This window comes from Zerene cesonia, chromosome 15, assembly GCF_012273895.1.
Source record: "Zerene cesonia ecotype Mississippi chromosome 15, Zerene_cesonia_1.1, whole genome shotgun sequence".
Classification (NCBI taxonomy): Eukaryota; Metazoa; Arthropoda; class Insecta; order Lepidoptera; family Pieridae; genus Zerene; species Zerene cesonia.
The window spans coordinates 3,820,091-3,843,940 of NC_052116.1; the positions used below are offsets into that span (position 1 = coordinate 3,820,091).

At 31.8% G+C, this 23,850-nt stretch overlaps 3 protein-coding genes across 3 annotated transcripts in view; 2 read left to right on the forward strand and 1 right to left on the reverse strand.

Annotated features, from left to right (window-relative positions):
- The window catches only part of LOC119832682, a 36,722-nt gene extending 30,895 nt beyond the window's left edge, over positions 1 to 5,827 (reverse strand). The window contains exon 1 of the mRNA XM_038356394.1: positions 5,590 to 5,827. The gene's annotated coding sequence lies outside the window, so the exon portion shown is untranslated. The remainder of the gene's footprint in view (positions 1 to 5,589) is intronic.
- A 664-nt stretch (positions 5,828 to 6,491) lies between these two features.
- On the forward strand, positions 6,492 to 13,845 carry LOC119832463 (protein I'm not dead yet-like). The gene is made up of 15 exons (XM_038356131.1): positions 6,492 to 6,499; positions 6,712 to 6,844; positions 7,542 to 7,694; positions 8,138 to 8,253; positions 8,780 to 8,894; positions 9,427 to 9,529; positions 10,498 to 10,558; positions 10,713 to 10,838; positions 11,058 to 11,172; positions 11,484 to 11,599; positions 11,686 to 11,777; positions 11,898 to 11,990; positions 12,494 to 12,687; positions 13,282 to 13,419; positions 13,665 to 13,845. The coding sequence occupies exons 1-15, from the start codon at positions 6,492 to 6,494 to the stop codon at positions 13,779 to 13,781; spliced, it is 1,680 nt and encodes a 559-aa protein (XP_038212059.1). The 3' UTR covers positions 13,782 to 13,845.
- A 567-nt stretch (positions 13,846 to 14,412) lies between these two features.
- On the forward strand, positions 14,413 to 22,662 carry LOC119832466 (protein I'm not dead yet-like). Its single transcript, XM_038356133.1, has 15 exons — positions 14,413 to 14,498; positions 14,950 to 15,076; positions 16,574 to 16,726; positions 17,500 to 17,615; positions 18,382 to 18,496; positions 18,769 to 18,871; positions 19,346 to 19,406; positions 19,482 to 19,607; positions 19,947 to 20,061; positions 20,133 to 20,248; positions 20,355 to 20,446; positions 20,778 to 20,867; positions 21,094 to 21,293; positions 21,638 to 21,775; positions 22,522 to 22,662. Exons 1-15 carry the CDS (start codon positions 14,413 to 14,415, stop codon positions 22,660 to 22,662), a joined length of 1,779 nt encoding a protein of 592 aa, XP_038212061.1.
- Positions 22,663 to 23,850: the final 1,188 nt, after the last annotated feature.

The window sequence follows — 23,850 nt, forward strand, 5'->3', positions numbered from 1 at the left end:
ATTTATGCGATGTCGAAACTGGGATTTAGTTTTCCTGCTTCGGAACTATTTTGAATTAGTTATGCTATTCTGAATATAATATTTTACTGTATAAGGAACGCATTAATTAAATGTTTAGACATTTAAGGCACATAAAATTATTCAGTTCTATCCAGTGATTGAAATCTTTAATTGAATTAGGTCTAAAGTTATAATTTATATAGTTGAGTTCTGTATTTTTTAAACAAACATCTTTATTCTTTATCACAATTGTTTTCAGCTAAGACTTTAAAGAAAGATGGATTGAATGGCTATTAATCATATAGATATAGATAAATACGGGATATACCTATTTATATAGTATTGCATAGTTTTCTTGCCATTGGTAAAAGAAGAGCAAGCTTTAAACAACATAAGATAAGGGTACTTAACTAAATTTATTTCTTTTATCTAAGAGCTGTGTGGATAGTATTAGTTTCAATTGCGGCAAGCTTATTTATTACATCTGTTGGGCGTTCATTTTCTATAATGATTTAATTGTTTTACCCAGAAATGTTTTTTTTTTTCTACTACTAGCTGCGCCCCGCGGCTTCACACGCGTAAGTCCGTATCCCGTAGGAATATCGGGATAAAAAGTTACCTATATGTTATTCCAGTTGTCCAGCGGTCTACGCACCAAATTTTATTGCAATCGGTTCAGCAGTTTGAGCGTGAAAGAGCAACAAACACACACACATCCTTACAAACTTTCACATTTATAATATTAGTAGAATAACGTTCGTTAAGTATAAATATTATTATTCATACAAACAATGTATTTATAAACTTTTATACTCCACTGAAGATATATGTTGATTGTTTCCATGTTTTCTTCAAAGGAAATAACTATTCCAAATGTTTTGTATAACCGCCTCCTTGGTACAGTGGTTAACGCGTGAGCGTAGAACCGAGGGGTCCTGGGTTCAATTCCCGGTGGGGACGCACAAAAAAAAAAATGTCTTGGTCTGGCAGGACACAGAAGGCTGATCACCTACTTGTCCGTAAAGAAAATCGATCGGTGAAACAGATGTACATCATCTGCCCCATACCCCACTAGGGGACACGGGACTTCACTTTAAATGTTTTGTATAAATTAACATATCTACTATTGTTTCTTTCTGAACTTTCACTTGAACTTTGAATATTTACGATGATTTTCACATAAAAACTGAACAAACTACTGTTGGCCAAATTGAATTTACGACGAAATTCAGTAAGCAAGTCATATAAACAAAGAAAAAGAAGACATGATGACGAAAAAATTATGTCGTTAGTAATATATAAAACCATTCTATGGCCAGTTTCTGTATGTAATGGATTATATTGGTTGCTCGAGCGTGCAAATTGGCAACAGTTTCTGGTTTTTTTATCATGTACATTGGCGTAGCTCTATTAATAGATTACATGTGGAACTGTATACTGATTGAGATGTCTTGATTGGATGAGTCATTAGCAATCAATAATGGAGGAACTGAACTTTAAATTTATGTACATTTATTTGATTACGTTTTTATTTAAGAACTATAAATTCTGAAGTTTTATTCACTGTGCCAGGAGCGTTACGTTTTATATGTTTGCATGTATATATACTGTATACTGTAAGTAAACGGCTGATGAATTAATGACGAGTTTAAGCTTGATAAATTCGTCTTTTAGAGTCAGAGGGGCTTTGAGGCAAATTAAAACGTATGTTAAAATGACGACAAAGATTGAAGTGTATCAACATTTCATATTATGATATACATATTATAAGTTATATGAGCCATAATATATAGAATTATTACAACGTTAACCAAAAAAATTTTTGTTTAGAGTAAAATTCAAGCTTCGTTTAGTTTGATTGCAAGCTCTTGATAAAATAAACCAACTATGTATGTTGTTATAAAAAACTGAAATTACCACAAAATATAGATGCAAAGAAAATAATAACTTCATTCCGATATTTCTAAAACATCATCCGTATTATGAAGTACTCTACTCTCGAACACCCTAAAGCTTTCAGTGTCGGTATCAAAGTAGTTAAAACTTCACCTTTCTGTGGCAAGTATTATAATACCTTTTCATACAATGTACGAGAATGCGGCTTCATTGATAGCGATATTGTTAGAAAGTTCTTTATAACCTAACAATCTCTTTTATGTTACTTTTAAATAAACGAATAATTCTAAAGAAATTGCTCAAACATATCATTTACGTTGCTACTATAAATAATTATAGATAATATCGCATAATCATTTCTAGTTTAATAATAATTAAATGTATCGTTTTGTACTATATGATTTTATTTTTAATATAAACTGTATTTTTATATTTTAAATGTAATATTGGTTGTTCAAAAAATGCCTATATTTGCTTATTTTAAGTGCGCTATTATGCGAACAAAATTGACAATTTTAATATCGGCAAACACATACAAAAATATTGTTCAACGCGAAGACGTTGTATGCATAATATTAAAAATAATTTTTATATATCATATAATGCAAAGTCTTTTTGTCGCATGTACGTTCATAGAAATATCTACACCGTATTCAAGAAATGCTAGTGACGTATCCTTTAAATCAAACTAAATCTTCGTTCCTACCCAAATGAATAGAATTTATAGTAGGTACAACTCTTTGTTTCGGACTTGTCGGTCTGATTCAACGTTAACGTTTCAACCCGCATACGAGAATATGGAAGTTTTAAATCGATACAGTATTCATACACTGTGGCTTTTCACGTTATTCGAATGAAAGGAGCAAGTTGCTCCGATTTCATCGAGTTTCAAGAAGATTTAAAAGCAATTAATTAATTTTTTTGCAATAATTATATCAAAGGATATCAGATATTGAATTATTAAATAAGATATTGGCGGTAAAAATTGCGTTAATCTCCGTAATTCATATAATTTTTCGTATTTTTGGCTTGTCAATGTAATTTTGGTTTGGTTAGAAATGCACGTGTGAAAATAAGGACATATCGTTACTTGCCATACGTAATTGAATGCCCTTATAATTGGAAAGTAATTTGCGAAACTATAATTCATATATTTCAATATATAGCAGAGCCATAGTTGAAAAATAGATGATAGATATTTAGTGAAAGAAATGTGACTGAAACTATTTTCCACTTATCACTCACCGCATAGTACAAGAATTTTAGTAAACACGAAGGAGTTCGAAACTACAGTCTACACCTACATAAAATATTTTCATCATTACTATTGAATGTGTTCTGATTTGTAAATACCATTATAGACCAACGTTTTAATTTCTATTAGCTTAAAACTTTATATAAATATTGTTAATATAACAAAACTATTTTTAATAATACGCCTTTTAATTCTCATAACTAAATTAAAGTGGGTCCCCACAGGATGCACCAGTTATCAAATTAATAAAGAATCGTCAATTAATTTTACTTAGTCAAATGTTGGCAATGACAAGAAATTCAGTCATAGACCTCCTCCTTGTGAAGTCGGTTGAATATTTATATTATCGCTTTTTACAAAGTACTTACAATGTAAACCAATACTTAGTGTTGAACACCAATACTTAGTGTTGAACACATAATTCTCAGCAAGTATTAGTACTTAATTTTTTGTGTTTGGTTCATTTCATCGAGGAAGACTTTAGACTATTTATTATTATGGTTATTAGGATAAGAGTGGAGCAGCAATGTTGCTGAAGTGGGAAAAAGATCCTTATGAGAGTAGACGCAGTTGCATGTGTCAGCTTGTTAATAGTAAATGAATTATATTTTTGTGGGGAAACATCTCATATCCAATATGGGAAGACTGAACACCCATGACTATGCGCAATTGAATGACTCCAAAGACATTGAGTTAAAAAACTAAAAACTCGCTTACTTAAATTTTTACATAAATTTTGAAATTATGTTAAAGAAATGCAAAACCCTAATTTGTATTTTTAGTTACCTACAACTTTTGAACTTTTATCCCCAGGACATGCAGATTTGAAAGAATTCGAGAGAACTGTTTTCGTCCTTAAAACCTTCTTACCTCCAACTTCCCGAGCTCACACCGACTTTGATTTAATTTTCCTCTAATTTTTGTTATGTTCTTTTCCTTTTCCAATTGTTTTAAAAAGCTATCTGCCCTGGTATAATAGACTAATGTCATAAACATCCGTTCGTCGATTTGATAGGGATAGTTAGTTAGATAGTTAGGTGATAGCGCGAATATAAACTATTAAGTGAACAATGAAAACCATTCAATGTTTAAAAAATTCCAACCGATCGTGAACTATAAAAATTTAAATATAATAAACCAGACCACAAAGTATTTTTACACCAGGAGAGGAATTTGATAAATTATAAACATCTGTCTGTTTGTATAATAGCTTAATTGGTTAATTGCAGTAAGCGTTAGGTTGAAATATGTTTTTTAATAAGAAAACAGGCGGAAGTTTACGATTTAATGGGATATTTACGTGATATTTCTCGGATGCCTGTAATATATTAGCCCTATCTAATACATTATACGTTCCTCAGTCTTAACTCTTAAGTCGTTTGTTATTCAGAATCAAAAATAAATCTTCACATTAGAACACATTTCTTGAAATAAAAAAGAACTCGATTTATGTCTTATATACTGAAGAAACTGTTTAGTTCACATTCATCGAGCGTTAATTAAAGACAGATGAAAATACAATCAAATAAAATAATTATGTAAATAATAGACTCAAAACAAATTTTTATTTGAAAAAAAATCTCAAAAATATTTTAGGAAGAAAGTGCTTTAATGATAAGAACCATTTATTACACTTTGACTTCATAAATAACTTCCAAAAATATATACTCTTGTAGAAATCTACAGCAATCTAATATTTTTGTTTGTATAGAACATTGACTCTTGCATATCTACTAAAATCTTTCATTTAAAATTATAATGCACAGCACAAAATCCTTAATGTGCACTTATTATTCATGTATTCGTTTTAGGAGTATACTCTACACCCCCAAAGCGCCTATTAAATGGTTTCATTGCCAAATATAACGCCCAATGTTTTTGTAGATATGGGTAAGCTGTTTTCAAACATTGTCAGTAAATACACAAAAGGGACTTATTATAAACCTAAGGACAATTCGATACTTCACAAAAGTATTGTTAAAACATTTTTGAATAAAATCTATCTCATAGTCTGATTCAAGAATAGGCGATGGAATGAAAAATACAAAACTAATTTAATCTGAAAAGTGAATATTTAGAACACTATATTTCATTGATGATAGTGATCGCTTACCATCATACCAAGTTCGGTTCCTATTTCTATTATAAAAACATATTACACAAGAAAACCTCTAAGAGCACGGTAATAATAAAATATTAATACAGATTTAGATTTTTATTGCTGTACGTTATTAAGTGATACAAAAAAAAAAAACAAAATAACATTTTCACGATCACATTTCATTCCAAATCATTAAAGGCAGATTAAAATTTGCAAAAACCACTCTAATTTACAAAGAGAATGCTAGTAGGTATTGCAGTAATAAAACATAAGATTAACGCACGCAACAATTTTTAAAACTAGGTGTACAGTTCTAAAATAATGCTAATGGACTAACCTGTTGATCTGATCTACGTTCGCCACTACAAAGAGAACACACAGAACATATTTCGTATTGACAATCCTATATATCACGGTACAACATAATTACGTTACATCTTATTGTCACTTGAACACTTGAGAACTTCTGAGATGGTTCATATATGGTGCAGATACGTGCGGACGACGGCGGCGTGCCGCCCAACTAACTCAGAACTCGTCCGGGCGGGAACGCACGTGGCGACTGGCTCCTAGGGCTGCGCACGCCTGTTGCCGGGCTATCGTTTAATGCCGTGTTAGTGTTATTTAAAACTGCACGTACGCAACTTTTCTCTCGCAGCTCGTTCATTGTTAGAACACGACAAATAATAACAAAAGTTCAATGAGAATGTTGACGTTTTCAATGCCGATGAAAATTTCGCATAATTTATCGTAATAATGCATAAGTGTGCTATTTCAAAAATATATAGACGCCTGTTATAATATGCAGTTCACAAAAAATTTAAACATGTCATTGAATAAATCAAACATAATTAATTATGTATTAGATTGGGCCACGTAAGATATAATTCGTAATGTAATTCAGCTATAAGCTATATAATATATAACACAAACTAATAATATAAAAATAAGATATCACTTATATCATGATAATATCTTATCTTTATACTGAAATATCAATAAATCTGTCAACCAAATTAATTAAAGTCAAATATGATTTAATGATATAAAAACTTTTTGAGAAGTTCTGGTTAGAACTGAAGACAGAAGAACGTGTGATTCTATTTTTAAATTACCGACATTTCATTTCAGACAATGAAGTGTAGTTTTATTAGGATGTTTTAAAATTAAATATTCTTTCATGTTTAATTATTATTGAACAGTTCGTAAAATAAGGATTAATAGTATTATCCAGTTAAAATGTTGTCGTAAGTTTTTAAAGTCTATAATTTGTTACCATTACGTTAGTTCGGAAATTGACCTAGATGTTAGGGTTCTTAAGTATGAGTCTATCTTAAATTTTGGACGGATCTGATTTCACTGTTTAATGTTGACCAATTTATACTACCTAGTTTTAAGCTGAACAATGATAGGCTCTATTGTAATCACCAACATCTTATAAAAGCATTTCACCATTCAGGAGAAAAGAAGAGCCCGATTTAGAAACAATCGAGAAACTTAGAATATTTTGTGCAGTCCATTGGAGGGGCCTCGTTACTTTTTTCATACCTATTATTTTACTGCCAATAGTGTATAGGACTTCGCCGGTTGAGGTGTGTGCTTTTAATTTATATCAAACATTGAAGATTTATTAAACAATTCAATTACAATTCATAAACGATCAAAAATCTATAAACTTTTATAAACAATATACAAATTACAATTATATTAATATTTTAACGTTATAATTCAACTAGCTGCGCCCCGCGGTTTCAGCCGCGTAAGTCCGTATCCCGTACGAATATCGGGATAAAAAGTTGCCTATATGTTATTCCAGGTGTCCAGCTTTCTACGTACCAAATTTCATTGCAATGGGTTCAGTAGTTTTTCAAACTTCCGTCATTTACAAACTTTCGCATTTATAATATTAGTAGGACTAGTGTAAGCAAATTACCTAAAGTAATACAAAATATTAGTACATTCAAATCCTATTTATTTCTAACGTTTTAAACACATTACTCGCATTACATATATTTTATATTTTATTTTATAATCTCTATTAAACTATACATTACTAATTTATGTAGCACTTCACCAATCCTTTTTACAATCCCCAAGTAGTTGTAGTCTATTACGATGATGCCAACACTAGTAGGATTATAATATTAGGGGGATTAAATAAAAACAAAGAGTATTCTTATATAGGACTGAAAGAGTTCTGAAATTATTCTGCTGACTTGCGTTTTTGACTTGCTTCTCTAATAATTTTTTATATTGGCGTTAGTATACATCCTTATTAACAATTTCTAGCATTATAATATTGCAATGTATTGTCTTTGTGTAATGGCGATATTCTGGGTGACGGAATGTATACCGTTGGCTGTGACGTCCTTCTTGCCGATGATATTATTCCCTATGACAGGTGTTTTGAGTGCAACTGATGTTTGCAGAGCGTATATGAACGTAAGTATTGTTATCTGCTTATTTAATCTGTGACACAACCATATTATATAATTCTAACTATAAGGTTTTAATGCATGGATAAATGCGTATACCTCGTGCGTATACCTTTTAACTCTTAAGTAGTTAATAGAGATGTTATCCTGTATGAAATAAAATGTGTGGTACATTGGGGTTATTGCAAATATAGTGTAATTTCGAAAAGTTTCGTATACAGTATGGAAAGAATTGGTTTCTTCATTATAACAATCACCAGCTTTGTGTGATTGTTACGTTATAAGAATATTAATATAATTCAATCCGCAATTATCTTAAAGCAACTTCCAGACATGGCATTCAGGTTCATATTTATAATACATACAGTTTAAGGGTGCAAGATTGATCCATCCAAGATCCATCCATTTTGTCTATAAAAAAAATCATATTATTTTATTACCATGTTTTAGGACACAATGATGATGTTTATAGGAAGCATGATCCTTGCTTATTCTGTTGAGCAGTCGGGTCTTCACAAGAGGCTGGCGTATTTTGCCATTAGAGTCATTGGATATTCACACATGAAGTACGCGCTTAATTTTCCAAATTTATATAGAATCTTAATTCATTTTAGCTTTCTATACAATGTATAAAACTCCATCAATTGTATTTTTCATAGTAGTCATCCTAGTCGTCGTTAGCTCACTTTATAATATGTAAAATATAAGTTTCAGTTCAAAGGAAAGTATAAAGAATAGGTTAATTATAAATATTATTTAAAACGTAGTTATTTGACACACTTTCTTTCCATTTCATGTAAGTGTACGTCATATACGTTTAATATAATATATTTCTATGGCGTGACCAAATTATATATAATGCTGGGCCGACTACCAATGAAATGATGGCAACATATATATATTATTGCATCGTCCCCGTATATGCTAGTATTTTTGGAATATAGTATATATTATAGTACGGCATTTTCAAATATATATTACGTACGTGTCTGGCGGTCTTTAAACTTATTAAGATATATTTGTTACGTAAAAGAAAGTAATTAGATCTTTAATTTATATAATATTACAACAATAATAGTGTTTATTTCATAGGTTATTGTTTGCCATGTCGATTGTTACGACCTTCGTGTCCATGTGGATCACAAATACTGCTGCCACCACAATGATGGTCCCCATCAACTTTGCTGTATTAAAAGTGTTTGAAGACGTAAGTTACTTAGTATTTCGAAGTTTAGTTATTTGTACTTTTTATATTGAACTAGCTGTGACCCGCGGTTGAAACCGCGTAAGTCCGTATCCCGTAGTAATATCGATATAAAAAGTGCCTATGTGTTATTTCAGTTGTCCAGCTATCTACGAAGCAAAATAGTATTATTATTCACCAATAGATGTCAGGAAAAAAACACGAATAAAACACGAATACGACATTTTCTAAAAAAAATTCCTAGCTAGATCGATTTATCGCCCCGAAACCCCCTATATACTAAATTTCATGAAAATCGTTGGAGCCGATTCTGAGATTCCAATTATATATATACAAGAATTGCTCGTTTAAAGGTATAAGATAAGATTATTAACCATTCCTACAACGACCAAGAGAAAAAAGAAGAAAAATTCATATCTAAATAAATAGAAATCAATATTGAAATATATGGTCACGATATTCTGCCAATTTAACTTTTCTTTTCGCGAACGCCTTGCTGTTATGCAATTTAATTAACACACCTCTTTGTTTCCAGCAAAAATTGCTGAAAATATACGAAACAACTAAGAGCGGCGAAAAGGTAGCCAGTGATATTACGACCTGCTACTTCTGTGCAGCCACATATTCCGCGACAATAGGTGATTTAGTTTTATTATTCTTTGTGAAGTTGAAGACGGCAAAGGCGGTTCTGTAGATTGTGCTTGGCAAATGTATTACAATTCTTATAGGTACGTTTGGTGTGACCAGATTTAAATAATCCTTAAGTATTTGCATTTTATATAGATGCATAGTTATAAGAATCACACCATCAGTCTTTCGTTTGCATAACGGTGGGTATACACTAGAGCATTTATTTTCTCGAGGATTTCTGTAATGCAACGCTTTCACGAATGCTACAATACAAGTAAAAGCTCAGTTTCCGAGAGAATTTCCACGTAAAGTAACGTTCCTGTGAAAGAACGACGTACCGTTCGTTGTATCTCCTTCGGTTTAAGGATATTTATTTATCTCACAAAACAAGAACATAAATAATCTTATACATATATAATAAATAACTATATTATTCCTATAAATAGCTCTCGATATTAGTAAAATATTTACACCTTGCGTTACATTTTGGTCTGAACCTATCGCAATAGAAGCCAGTGTCGTGTTCACTGTCGTGTGTTTGCTTAGGAAATTGTTATGTTGTCTTTTTCCTATTATTATCATATATTTTTATGCATTCTTGATACCAGTGGTACGAAAAAGTGTAGTTTTACTTTTAAAGAATAATAATAATTAATGGCATGTGAGAAATGCCAATTTGGCTTTGTTAAATTTTCTCGGTCTCGAACTTATAATCTCACCCGGCACTAAAACACAGATTAAAAATTCTAGTGTCAATTACGTGCTGAATTGTATGTAGAAGTTTAATCATGATTCTAGTTTTTGCGATTAAATGCTTGAATAACGCTTGAGAGTGTTGAATGTTCCAATGTGTGTGTTGGTTTGAAGCGGTTTCTTTAAATGATATCCATATTAGTTATATTGTAGTTTCGTTAGAAATATAAGATAGCAATATAACATTCAATTTATTCAAAGATCATTTAATATTTTTTTCCAGGGGGTGTTGGGACACTAGTTGGAACTGCAACAAATTTAGCATTCAAAGGGCTTTTTGTTGCGTAAGTTTTATCGAAATGAATTATAATATTTAGGTATCTTAGCATGTAATGATGTATGATTCGATTCATACATAATAACTTTCACATTATATTCAAGACTTGTTTATTAACTTGAAACAAGTAAAAAATATGAAAAAATGCTGTTGATTTGTAGGAACTATCCAAAAGCACAAGAATATTTATCTTTTCCATTGTTCTCTGCGTTTTCCGTGCCGCTTATGATACTGTTGGAAGCTGCAATGCTTATTCAAATGGCTATCCAGTTTTTGGGATTTCTAAGGTAAATTTAAATGAAGTAGGTATAACATTATTGAGATATTTGTACTAATTTAAAGTATAACATATTAAATTTGGAAACTGTTACGAAAATACAGCAGGACTGGTTTTTATAAAGCTTAATAATATTTATCTCGAATTCGGTAGCGAAATAAATTCTTAATTTTCAAGTTATGATAAAAGAAAATTTTTTCGTTTCGCTTTAGCCCATTATCTTTTCCAGGCCAGCAAGCGATACGGCCAAGAAAACAAAAATATCCCCTGAGGGCATGAAAGCTGCCGAAAAGACCGTTAAGGAAGACACGGCAAAATTAGGCAAAATCACCTTTTGGGAAATAGTAATGTTATTTCTTACATAGTAATTATACATTGTGATATCAGAAAAATGAAATGAAATGCGCAAACATTAAGTATAAAAATATTCATCACAGGGATTTGCAAATTTTGTTCCGTGCGATTCCCTTAGAATATATAACCTTTTAGCTTTTTTAGTTTAGATTAGTTTACCTCCGTAACTTAATCAACAAATAAACAAAATATTATATGGTCGTTCATTAGTTTCCCACGTATAACTGGATGAAAGCAGTAATTTATATTTAGCCTCCTCTGAGAATTGAGTTAATCTTTCTATAATGATCTTATTTTCTAGATGGTCATTATTTTATTTGGAGGTGCTATGATTCTGTTTTTCTGCCGCTCACCGCAAATGTTTTCGGGATGGGGTGATGCCATTCGGACTTATTTTGATTTGTCAGATGAAAAATTGTAAGTCTCTTCGTCGAATGTATTTGTTTCATTTAATACCGTAAGTAGGTATAAATAGTTTTGTCTAAAACATAATTTTCTTACAGTGTTCGTGATTCGGCCTTAGCAGCAATTATTATGTTTCTGATGTTTTTGCTTCCGTCTACGTTGAAATTTTTCAAAAATTGCAGCGCAAAGTGTGAGTTTTTGAAATTTACTACTAGTAGATAGTCATTTTTCTTATTTATAATACTTATTATCGCTTCAATTATGACAACCGTTGCAATTGAAATATAATATATTTTTTTCTTTTTCACAGATTATGAAGATCTGCCAAAAGGAAGAGTTGAATCCGTACTCAATTGGTCTAAAATCGTTACTGTAATGCCGTACAGCTTTACATTTCTCCTTGGTTAATTCTATTTTTAATTAATCCTTACTGATATTCATTCATTCATTCATTATCAGCCCATATATAATCCCACTGCTGGGACACAGGCCTCCTATGAGGGTTAAGGCCATAATCCACCACGCTGGCCAAGTGCGGGTTGGCAGATGTCACATGTCGTCGAACTTTTAGTTCTTGGACATGCCGGTTTCCTCACGATGTTTTCCTTCACCGATTTAAGCCGTTTAAAGTTTACTGATATTACATATGCGAAAATGTGTTTACCTTACTTTCAGGTCGGAACGGAGCACTAAGCTAATTTTTCCGCAGTGTTCGTGAATAACTTATTTGCAGGGGTTTTTTTTTTACTATGCGGACAAAGCCGCGGGCAAAAAACTAGTTATCTATAACATCTAAAAAAAAGAAAAAATATACATACAGAAGTACATAGAACCTCATCCTTTTCGTACCTACTTTAAGAAGGAACATCAAAATTTCATACCTAATAAATCTATTAATATTAACAGGGGGAGGTTTCGCCTTATCAGAAGCGGCTAAACAAAGTGGTCTAAACGAAAAAATTGGAGAATCCCTATCATCGCTGAAGTCACTACCGAATATTCTTATAATATTTTTCATAATAATAGTCGTCATTTTCTTCACAAACTTTGCCTCAAATGTTGCCATCGTGAATGTGTTTGCCCCTATTTTTATGCAAATGGTTAGTTATCGTTGCGATTATTTATTTCGTAATATAATTCATGTGATCTTGTGAATATTATTATAGTAGAGGAAACCGTATAGGGCTTGACCTTCTCAAAGCCAGATTAGACTCTTTTTTAGGCGAGGTGTCACGTAATCAAGCTATCATAGGCATTTTTATAAATCAAACAAATTGGACTAAATTTAGGCATCATCTGGTTATCACATGGGTGAAGATTAAGTATATACGGGGCTCTTAGACTTACTGATACATGATTAAATATTCTAATTATTTTATCGTTCTAATTCATCCATTTTTTCTCATACTATATTTAGCACTCATTATCTTTAACAGACGATTAATTTCGTTAGAATATAAGGGCGGTTTCCATATTTTCAGAAATATACCTGAAACACTGTTTATTTTTGCCACTTTTTTGCGGTAAATTTATAAATTTATTGCGATTTTTAACCAACAGTTAAGATTAATAAAACATATCCAGGAGTTGTAACCCAGCATTTACACACCACGAAAAGAAAACCATGTATTTAGCATGTAGAAAACTAACATTGTTTTCAAAGACCTTTTAACTCCTTATCTCAATAATTTCAGGCGCAACAAATAAACCAAAACCCGCTGTGGTACTGCATCACTGCTGGATTCACAGCTTCCTTTTGTTTCATGATACCTGTGGGTACTCCCGGGAACTTAGTTGTTCAAAGCGCCGCCAGTATACCGACGCAGAAAATGGTGTGTTTTCTTATTTGCCTAGAATAAATTGATTTTAATTGAATTCCTGTGCTACTGTATTCCGAAATCCTAGTTAATAAATACAAAAATGAATAAATGCCATATAATCAATGTAACTAAACTTGCTTAAAGATTGTTGTCCTTAGACGTATCTATCATCTATATAATTATACAGTGTAATTAAATTTTTAAAGTAGCTCGTGTTGAAACGCGATTCAGTTGTAATGGAAATGAATTTATTACAGATCAGAGCTGGTTTCGGGCCGACAGTTTCCACAATCATCATAACATGGCTATTGGTTGTCTTCTACGCGCCAATCATTTGGCCCGACTTGCTGACGATGCCCGAATGGACCAAGTGAACGTTCGACAAACGTTTCGCGTTTACCTTCTTTGTAAGACGATTTTTTCTTTCATTAATTAGATATGAAGTTTCAATGTTATGTTACAATGTGTGTGTACAAATAAAATGGGAAATGTTTTTGTGTTTGTTATTACGTAGGCACTTGAACTATCGGTAGCGATTTGCGAGGTTTAGAAGGAGTTGAGAAAAGTCGTAGAAACTAGTAACGAATCGGCGGGAAGCGAGAAGTGAGTGTTATCGTCGTCGAGGGAGTGAACAATGTATCTATCTGCTGTTGAGAAAGTTATTCTTGTGAAAAAGTCTATTTTCATATATTATGTCTGAAAATTAATGGCCAGCGTTAAAATGTATTTATTATACGATATTTAAATTTTCTTTGGTCGTACAGAATGAGCTACGCTCAACTAAATATTTCTGTAGATAAAAAAAAATAATTATACTAAAATGCATAAATTCTAACGTGGCGAAATGTTATTGTTTTAAATGTCCTAAATAGGTTTTGCTTTTATCTTTTTCTATGTGGAGACAATGGCTTCAGATACTGTTTTCGCCACGACCAACCAGATTGCAATTTAGAAAATAAACAGCGTTTGTTGAATAAATGTTAGTTAGGTATACATTTTAATAATATGGCTTCACAAACTGATAGCGTAACGAATCTAAATGAAGATAATTTATCAGAGGGTTTGGGATCTAAAGAAAATGAAGACACGTCGTAAGTTTAGTAATTTTAAAATAAAAATAAAAAACCTGTTGTAATTAGAAACGAACAAAAACTACTAATCAAAAACCACCCGAGGAATCTGAAAAGGGAGTAACGCAATTTATTCATCTTGGTGTGAGAAGGCCCTTTCCCGCCTTTAAAACGAATTCATCAGAATGGGTACTACATGGATTATTTGCTACTTATACTATACGAAGACCTAATTAATAGCCGGAAGACTTTGTCCTTTAAGCGTATTCTTTGCAGCGGTCCTAACTCTACAAATGGCATTATAGGCAGTGGTGATCGCTTACCATCAGGCGAGTTGATGTGGTCACATATGTACATAAGAAAAATAATCCCATTTTTAAATATAGAAATATGAAGTATAGAACATTAAAAAATTGCTAAATCTCGTAGACCTGATTGATTTGCGTTATTTTAATAATGTTTATTATTATAGAGCCGATGATACGCCTTTGACTCGTATGGATAAAATGAAAATAATTATAACCTCGTACTGGCGAGGTCTTGTATGTGTTGTTACTCCCATAATTCTGATACCGATTCTACTGTCGTTTCCTACTGAGGTAATGTTTATGATTTATGCGTATAGACTATAGAGAAATACTTAGCTTACGATCATAATTCTAGCGAAGATAAATCGAACAAAATAAAATTATGAAAAACCATTTAAACACTACACGACTGTCTTTTAAATATATAGACTCGTGTCAAATACACAATCTATATACTTTTTACTTTTTTATACTTTTAAATATACACAATTTTTCAGCTTCTGGGCTTTATGCCGGATGTCAATTTAACATATTATTACCTATTATTACTATTACAAAATCATTTAGTCTATTTGTTTTTTTTATATTGTTTTTTTTTTGCTGATGTACATGTGTATTTATGCTCTTAATTTTACCCGGATCAATAGAGCATGGATAATCTATACTAATATAAAGCTGAACAGTTTGTTTGAACGCACTAATCTCAGGAACTACTGGTCCGATTTGAAAAATTCTTTCAGTGTTAGATAGCCCATTTATTGAGGAAGGCTATATATGTATCACGGGCGAAGCCGGGGCGGATCGCTAGTTAATTATATAAATAAATCTAATACGTTTATTGTTTGTTTGATCGTCAAAACGTTTGATATATAAACCATCTGATGCACAAATATTGTTTTTCCTATATGCACCTCAAGACACATGCATACTATATTATCCCAGAATTACTTCCTAGTCTGAGGGTATGCGACACTAACAAATCTGTATGCATTAGATCTAGAGAAGATATTAGTTTGCTGTTCTGAAGTAGATTAAACGTTACTGCGTGTTTGATACGACGCTTGTACATTATCTATAATTATTCTAGATATTCCTTAATTGAATAATTTTTGACATTTATCTTGATTTAAAAATAGCAATAATGAATTAATAAAATAAAAAAAATGGTTGCCTGTAAAGTCGGTTTTACGGGCGAAGATTTTACGTGACAACGTCTTTTTCTCGGTAGAATATTTATTGATATGAATATTATTAAATTGCACAATAGTAACAAGAAATTGAATGAAAATAAGAATTGCACAAATTTCAACTATAGAAAATATATTTTGTTTACTAAAAAGACAGAGACAGAGACACAAGCTCGCGCCGATTCAATGCGCCTAATTCTCTAGTGCTGCGCGCGCGGCGAACCGATCATAGTTCGGTGACTCGTAACGTTACCGGGCGTTACACTTTTTCATGAGTGACTCCGAGCCGCAACCTAATTTAAGACGTTGTCACGTCAAAAAAAATAATCGCGTTAAAAATAAAAAAAATCTTTAATTTCTAACTTTATAATACTCGCGTGAAATCGAACACGAGGTATCACTAAGTATAAGAAAGCAAAGGGCCACTTTCATCACTTTGAATGTATTGTTTATAACTGCCTAAGGTATGGAACTATACGTCAAAAGCTACCAGATAGGCTATCAGTGACTATTAGTAAGTGGAGCAAATGGCCCGTAAAATGCTAATCTTTGTTCGTACAAAAATAACATGAGAAATTAAAAGTTGTATTGATATTTTCAGAAATATCAATGGTGTGCCTATACGCTGGTGTTAATGGCTGTGTATTGGGTGACTGAATGCATCCCATTGCCTGTTACTTCTTTCTTACCAATTTTCATATTCCCACTGACAGGTGTTATGAGTACGACCGCTTGCTGTTTATGTTATATGAACGTAAGAAACTTTAGTTTTGTAGATGCCGAAGTATTATAAATGATATTGTTTATGTATTCATTATTTGTTCATGGCTCATAGCATAGTGGCTTTGAGGGATTTTATAAAATAGTGACAGTCAAGTTCCAGTTAAATCACAAATTGTATGTGATTTATTTATTTAGTGATCTTACTGCTTGTAAGATCACTAAGATATGTGTAGATTCTGTTAAAAAGCATGTTGATATAAAGATCAAGAAACGAACATACGTAACGAAATGTTGAAAAGAGTTAGTAACAAGACAATGTTACTAGGTTTCACAGTGAGACATAAAAAAATGCATATGATTAGAAACAATCAATTACAGCTTCCTAGATCTTCTTTGTAGAAACTGCTTTCTGCACCAGTGCCTTCTAAATAGCGTGTAATTAGTACGTTATAGTACGATTTAAAGTGATCTAAAAGAGGTCCAGTCGGATAAAATAAACGGGCGAGCTTGAGTATATAATATAATACAATGTGAAATAGGAATGAAAAATTTTAAGATTTATTTTTTACATTTTACACTGGCGTCTCGTATTGGCTTTACCCAGGTTAACCCAGGATAAAAAATGTAGCCTATCCTATTCGTAAAATCTATAAGCTTATGGTATTTTTTTATAGGTCGGCTTGTAGTCGATTAAGTCTTAACTAATAATGGATAAACCGTTTTTCCAACTTTGGTATATTGATACCTGACTTTGCGGGCTTCTCTGTTGCATTAAAGTGGGTATTCAAGTAGAAATATTTCCAGGATACAATTATGATGTTTCTCGGAAGTATGATTATTGCATACGCAGTGGAACAATCTGGCCTTCATAAGCGCTTGGCTCTCTGTGCTATTCGCGCTATTGGTTATTCCCACTATAGGTATTGGAATTTAATTTAAACGTACCAATATTATATTTTAATGAAACATTTTCATATTATATAATGATAACTTTATACATTTCTGAAAAATAAGCTTACGATACAACTACTACAGGGGCAATGAATTTATGAAAGATGGTAGGTAATCCATGGAAGGTTGTCGCTTAAGATACACAAGACAGTTCCGTGGCAGGATTATTTTACATGGATACTAGCTGACCCGGCAAACGCTGTTCTGCCTTACTCTTATCATTTAGGGGGATGAAAAATAGATGTTGGCCGATTCTCATAGATACCGGATAAGCACAAAAAATTTCATCAAAATCGGTCAAGCTGTGTCGGAGGAGTATGGCAACGAAAACTGTGACACGAGAATTTTGTATATTAGATGATTTTAAATTAGCAAGTGCAGTGAGGTACTCTCACCGGCTCTTTGTAGAAACTACTTTCCGATTTATGACGATTCAAAAGCGCGTTTAAACGAAGTCTAGTCAAATAAATAATTGAGTTTGAGATTGACTTTTTTAATTAAATCCATAAATCCATCAATTAATGATAAATGAAAGCATTTGATACACAAACTAAATCGGCCTTTATACCGTAATGACGCATTATCCTCTAACTAGTATTCGATCGATTTATCCAAAATCCGTTATCATGTGTCAAGGAATCGTGGTAGGATACAGCTGATTACTATGCATTGTATTAATTGGTAAAAATTTCAAAACATTTTGTAGTATTGTTCTATTTTATTCTCATATTTTAGGCTAATATTTGCAATGTGTTTTATCACAATGTTTATCTCCATGTGGATCACAAATACTGCAGCGACCACTTTGATGGTTCCTATTAACTTTGCTGTGCTCAAAGTATTTGAAGATGTAAGTATACAATTTTATACGATTTTATGTGCGTTAAAATATCACCAGCGTTACGTTTTATTCCTTTACATCGAGGTTAAGTATGAAGAGTTTTTAATACAATAATTTTTTTTTTGTATTCAAAAATAATATTATGAAAAATAAAGTTCCGTACTTTTGGTGAAACCATTGATTTTTTTAAATACAAAATTATTACTGGGAATAACGAAATACCTAAGTTTACTTGAGCCCATTTAAATCTATGTATAATTAAATATATTATTTGTTCGCAGCAAAATCTATTAACCATTTATGACGTAAATAGTAATGGTGAAAAAATCGCATCAGATATAACCACATGCTATTTTTGCGCAGCAACATTTTCAGCTACAATAGGTAACACAAAAATGAATACTTTGCCTATATAGAACAAACGTATTCATATTATTTAGATAAAAATAAAGATAAATATTCTTTCAATATATTCCCAACGTTTAATAACTTTCTAAAATCTTAATTAAAAACCTACGACAATTAAAGACGATAAACAGGAAATATTGGGTTGGTCAATCAAAACAAAAACTCAAAATATTGTTTTGGTTTCAGAAACTTTGGAATATTTATTTAATACTAGCATTGCCCCGGCTTTGCCCGCGTAGTCGTCTGCCTATTAAGTAATAAAAAAAGTATTACCGGCACAGTTTGCTCCCGTTATATTTTCGAGATAAGAACCTATATTTCACGGGTCTCAAACGTTCTCTGTACCAAATTTCAACATAATCGGTTCAGCCGTTCTTGAGTTATAAATAGTGTAACTAACTCGACTTCTTTTGTTTAAAGTCAGTTTAATGACAGGCATGATGATTTCAGGTGGAATTGGCACATTAGTAGGAACAGCGACAAACTTTGTATTTAAAGGTTTATTTTCAAAGTATGTATGATTGTTTATTCATGTTTCATATATGTCTAGCTTCATGGGAGAATAAATAAATTTATATTAAACCAGGTCGTATCCAAAAGCACCTGAATATTTATCGTTCCCAAAGTTTTCTGCATTTGCGATTCCGTATATGCTGCTGATGGAAGCCGCTATGTATATTTACCTTATAGTTGTGTACTTTGGATTTTTAAGGTAAGACGAGCAATTTTTTTACCTGACCTCGCATCAATTACAATAAATGTAGCACACTTCGTAGAGGCTAATAAAAACCAAGCCGTATCTCAAAAACGTTTCCAATATTAATGAGTATTGATTTTTACTAGGATCCTAATTAAAATGCTTGAGCAAATATATTATTCAGTAAAATTAAGTACAACGAATAGCTCTTTCATAAGTAAATACTATATTATTGCATTAATTATGGGAATTAGAATAAATAACTTGTATTTGTATTAGCTATTTTCATTAATTATGCAAGGTCAGGAAATCATTAAAATGTGAAATGTTAGTAATGGTTTTATATTTATTTAGGCCAAAGAGTGAAACTGCTCAAAGATCGAAGTTGCCAGCCTCAGGCATTGACGCAGCGAAAAAAGCGGTAAATGAAGATTACGAAAAGTTGGGAAAAATGACATATTGGGAAATTGTTAGCTAACCATTCATTAATTTGTTTATATAAAGGAGTTGCTTTATTTTATATGCCATTTATATTTTCAGAGTGTTATTATGTTGTTCTCGTTAGCGATCTCTTTGTTCTTTTGCCGTTCGCCACAAATATTTGAAGGATGGGGTGATCAAATTAATAACTATTTTGGATTGGGAAATAATAAGTTGTTAGTACTATTACCTTTATAACTTAGATGTGTTTTATTAATTGTATGAATATTACAAAAAGGCGCCATATAAACGATTCAATTCTTATTTCTTTATTTCTTATAGTGTTCAAGATTCATCTGCAGCAATGCTGATTGCTTTTTTGATGTTTCTGCTGCCCTCAACGTTAGGCTTCTTCAACAATTGTAAAGCCAAAGGTATATTTTGCGCATACGATTGACGAAGGTTTAAAATAATATTTTCTTTCTATTAAAATCATAATAATCCAAACTGATATTGGATAAGTATTATGAAATTATACAGTTTTGATCATTTGATTGTGGGTTACGCTTAATTTAGACTATAAGATTCAAAATGTTATTTTAATAAAACAAAGTTAAATAAATAAGTACCTATTATATTTCTCTGAATAATAATTAATAATAATAATTCTATCTATCTACAAATGTTTATCTTTATTATATAATATGAACGGATGTTGCTGGAAAAATTTCCACTTTATTCTCAAAGAGCATATATTCATTTCAGAGTATGGTGACTTCCCAAAATCAATACCATCCGTTCTTAACTGGAAACCGATGAATACCGTCTTGCCATATAGCTTTATGTTCCTACTAGGCAAGTTCTCAATTATTTTAAATATTAAGTACGGTAGTCTATTTGCAATTACCTAAATTTTTGTTCTAGTCCAGCCCTTTCATTTGATACTTATATTAGACATTAATGGAAATGGTTAATTATATCTGCCACTATGGCAGCAACTATATTTGACCTGTTTTGATCAGACACAGCTAAGAAAACTCAACTAATTTACCTTTGAAACAAAACACACAATTTATTTAAGGTGGTGGATTTGCCTTATCTGAGGCAGCAAAAGAAGATTATACCGATTTAAATGGAAAAATAGGCACTGTATTGAGAAATTTCAAAGATTTAAGCAACGGATCAATACTTCTTCTAATAATCATATTTACCGTGTTTATCACGAATTTTGCATCGAATGTCGCAGTATGTAATGTCATCGCGCCTATTGTTATGCAGTTGGTAGGTTATTAAATGAAACCTTTATTTATTATCTATGAAAATTAGACACAACGGAGTTATAAATTATTTAATATTTGGTTGACAGTAAATTATTATTCTTCAATATTAAGTTTTGTAAAATATACACAATATATGTTATACAAAAATTAATATCGTAATTAACTTTATGTTAATTTTAATTATGCCATGTCTACATGAAAATTGTATGCAATGTGATATATTTATGCAAATATATTGGGACTCTTGGACATATTTCGTATAGGAAAACTAAATAATTTGTTGCGAAAATCTTAAATTAATTAATATTCTTTAAAGATAATTATATTGTACATAACTATTTTCAGGCAAAAGAAATCCACAAAAATCCACTATGGTATAACATTGCAGCAGGATATTCAGCTTCCTACGCCTTCTGCCTTCCCGTAGGAACTCCAGGAAATCTCATAGTTCAGAGTGTTGCAAATATCCCTACAGCAAAAATGGTAACGGACTCTCTATGTACTGTTTAGCGTGTTTTCCTTTTCCTCACCCTTCCCAGTCCAGTCCTTTCTTCCAATCAACAATCATTTTCTTAGCCCTTATCTTTTAAAAGCGGGCCGCGCATACGCAGAGGCTAAACCTTTGCAAATCTTCATAGCAGTGGAAATCGTTTACAATCAGGCGAACCACCAGCTCAATAACCCGCTTTGACATAAATATGTAATCTATACAGCAATATTTAAACAAGGATGTAGTCATAATAATTACTTACTTTAACATATTTTGAACGCTCATATTCTGGAAATGTAAATAAATTTCTTGTTATTACATTTTTCCATGACATCAATTCACATCCTCACTATAATTATAAATGCAATTGTGTCTTTTTTGTTGATCTTCATTCGCGTATATTTTATACAATAAACATGATTATAAGATTTGTATCTGGAGAAATAAAGCGGGCTAGAGAGCGACATGGGCTACTTTTTACTGAGCTGAAAATTTTAATTTCTATGGGAATTTTCCTTTGCCTACGTGGGTGAAGCCGCAGGAAATTATATTATTATTTTCTGTAAAATTATTAAATGTAATTGAAATAAAATGATGATATCGACCCAAATTAAAATATCAATAGAAATAAGCAGTTTCATGAAAAATGTAGACTGCATGTAAATGAATTGTAAAAAACCCAATATGTAAATCATATTGGCAGTATATATTCGTAAGAAACATTAATTTTAATTTACAGATCAAAGCTGGTCTAGGTCCAACCGTGACTACGATAATTCTCACATGGATTTTCGTTTATTTCTGGGCACCTGTTATTTGGCCTGATCTTCACAACCTTCAAGATTGGATGCAAGATACACGAAGTAGATTTATCTATTAATGCATAAATAAACGATTTTACCTATTAACGCTAATATTTTATGTCTACTATATAAAAATAAGTCGGGTTTTCCTTCCTGACGCTATAACTCCAGAACGCAGGAACCGATTTCCACGGTTTTGCATTCGTTGGAAAGATCTTGGGCTCCGTGAGGTTTATAGCAAAGAAAATTCAGGAAAAATTTGAACAAAAAAGCGGGAAAATAATTTTTCACATACAGCCATCTGGTGGCGAAACGGAGTTCGCTGGGTTTGCTAGTATTTTATATTTTTTATTAAAAGCACACACACCACAGTAAATTAGATTCTTCCCTTTTCGGACTGAGCTATTTCATCCTACTATATCCTATTAATGTTATAAATGTGAAAGTTTGTAACGATGTGTGTGTTTGTTACTCTTTCACGCAACAACTACTGAACTGATTGCAATGAAATTTGGTACGTAGACAGCTGGACAACTGGAATAACATATAAGCAACTTTTTATCCCGATATTCTTACGGGATACGGACTTACGCGGGTGAAACCGCAAAGCGCAGCTAATGATTGTGTGATGTGATGGTTAAATAATACGTATTGATGACTAGCATTTCGCAATTACTGCCAAAAAATGTAAACCTTTCGTGCTTGAAACGTTTATCATAATTTTTCAAGTTAAGTTGCTATTTATAACGATATTTGATTTGGCTATGTATGGCTATGAGAGACTACGTATCAAAAAAACAAATATTGTAATGGCGAAGCAAAACATTCTATTTTTTGTGCCAATAAATAATATGAGTAGATACGTATATAGTATGATCTATAATATGTATTTTTCATACATATTCCCCCTATTAACCTGTTAATAACAAAAACCATAAGCGCATACACAATATCATCATCATCAGCCCATGTATGTTCCCACTGCTGGGACACAGGCCTCCTATGAAGGTTATATATATATACACAATATAAAGGCGATTAAATGGGTTGACATAAATCAATAAAACGTAAAAACGTATGGGTGAAGTGGTGGGTGGAATCTTAGGCTATAACAAAAATCCGAGACAATTTAAACTGTTTTATTAAGACATCAAAGTAAACATATACACAGGAATCGAACTTATAATGGCAACTCTTCTATAGAATGAGTTAGTCATTCAAATTAAAGATAAAAATAACTTTTTTCTTAAGAGTTATTTAATTCG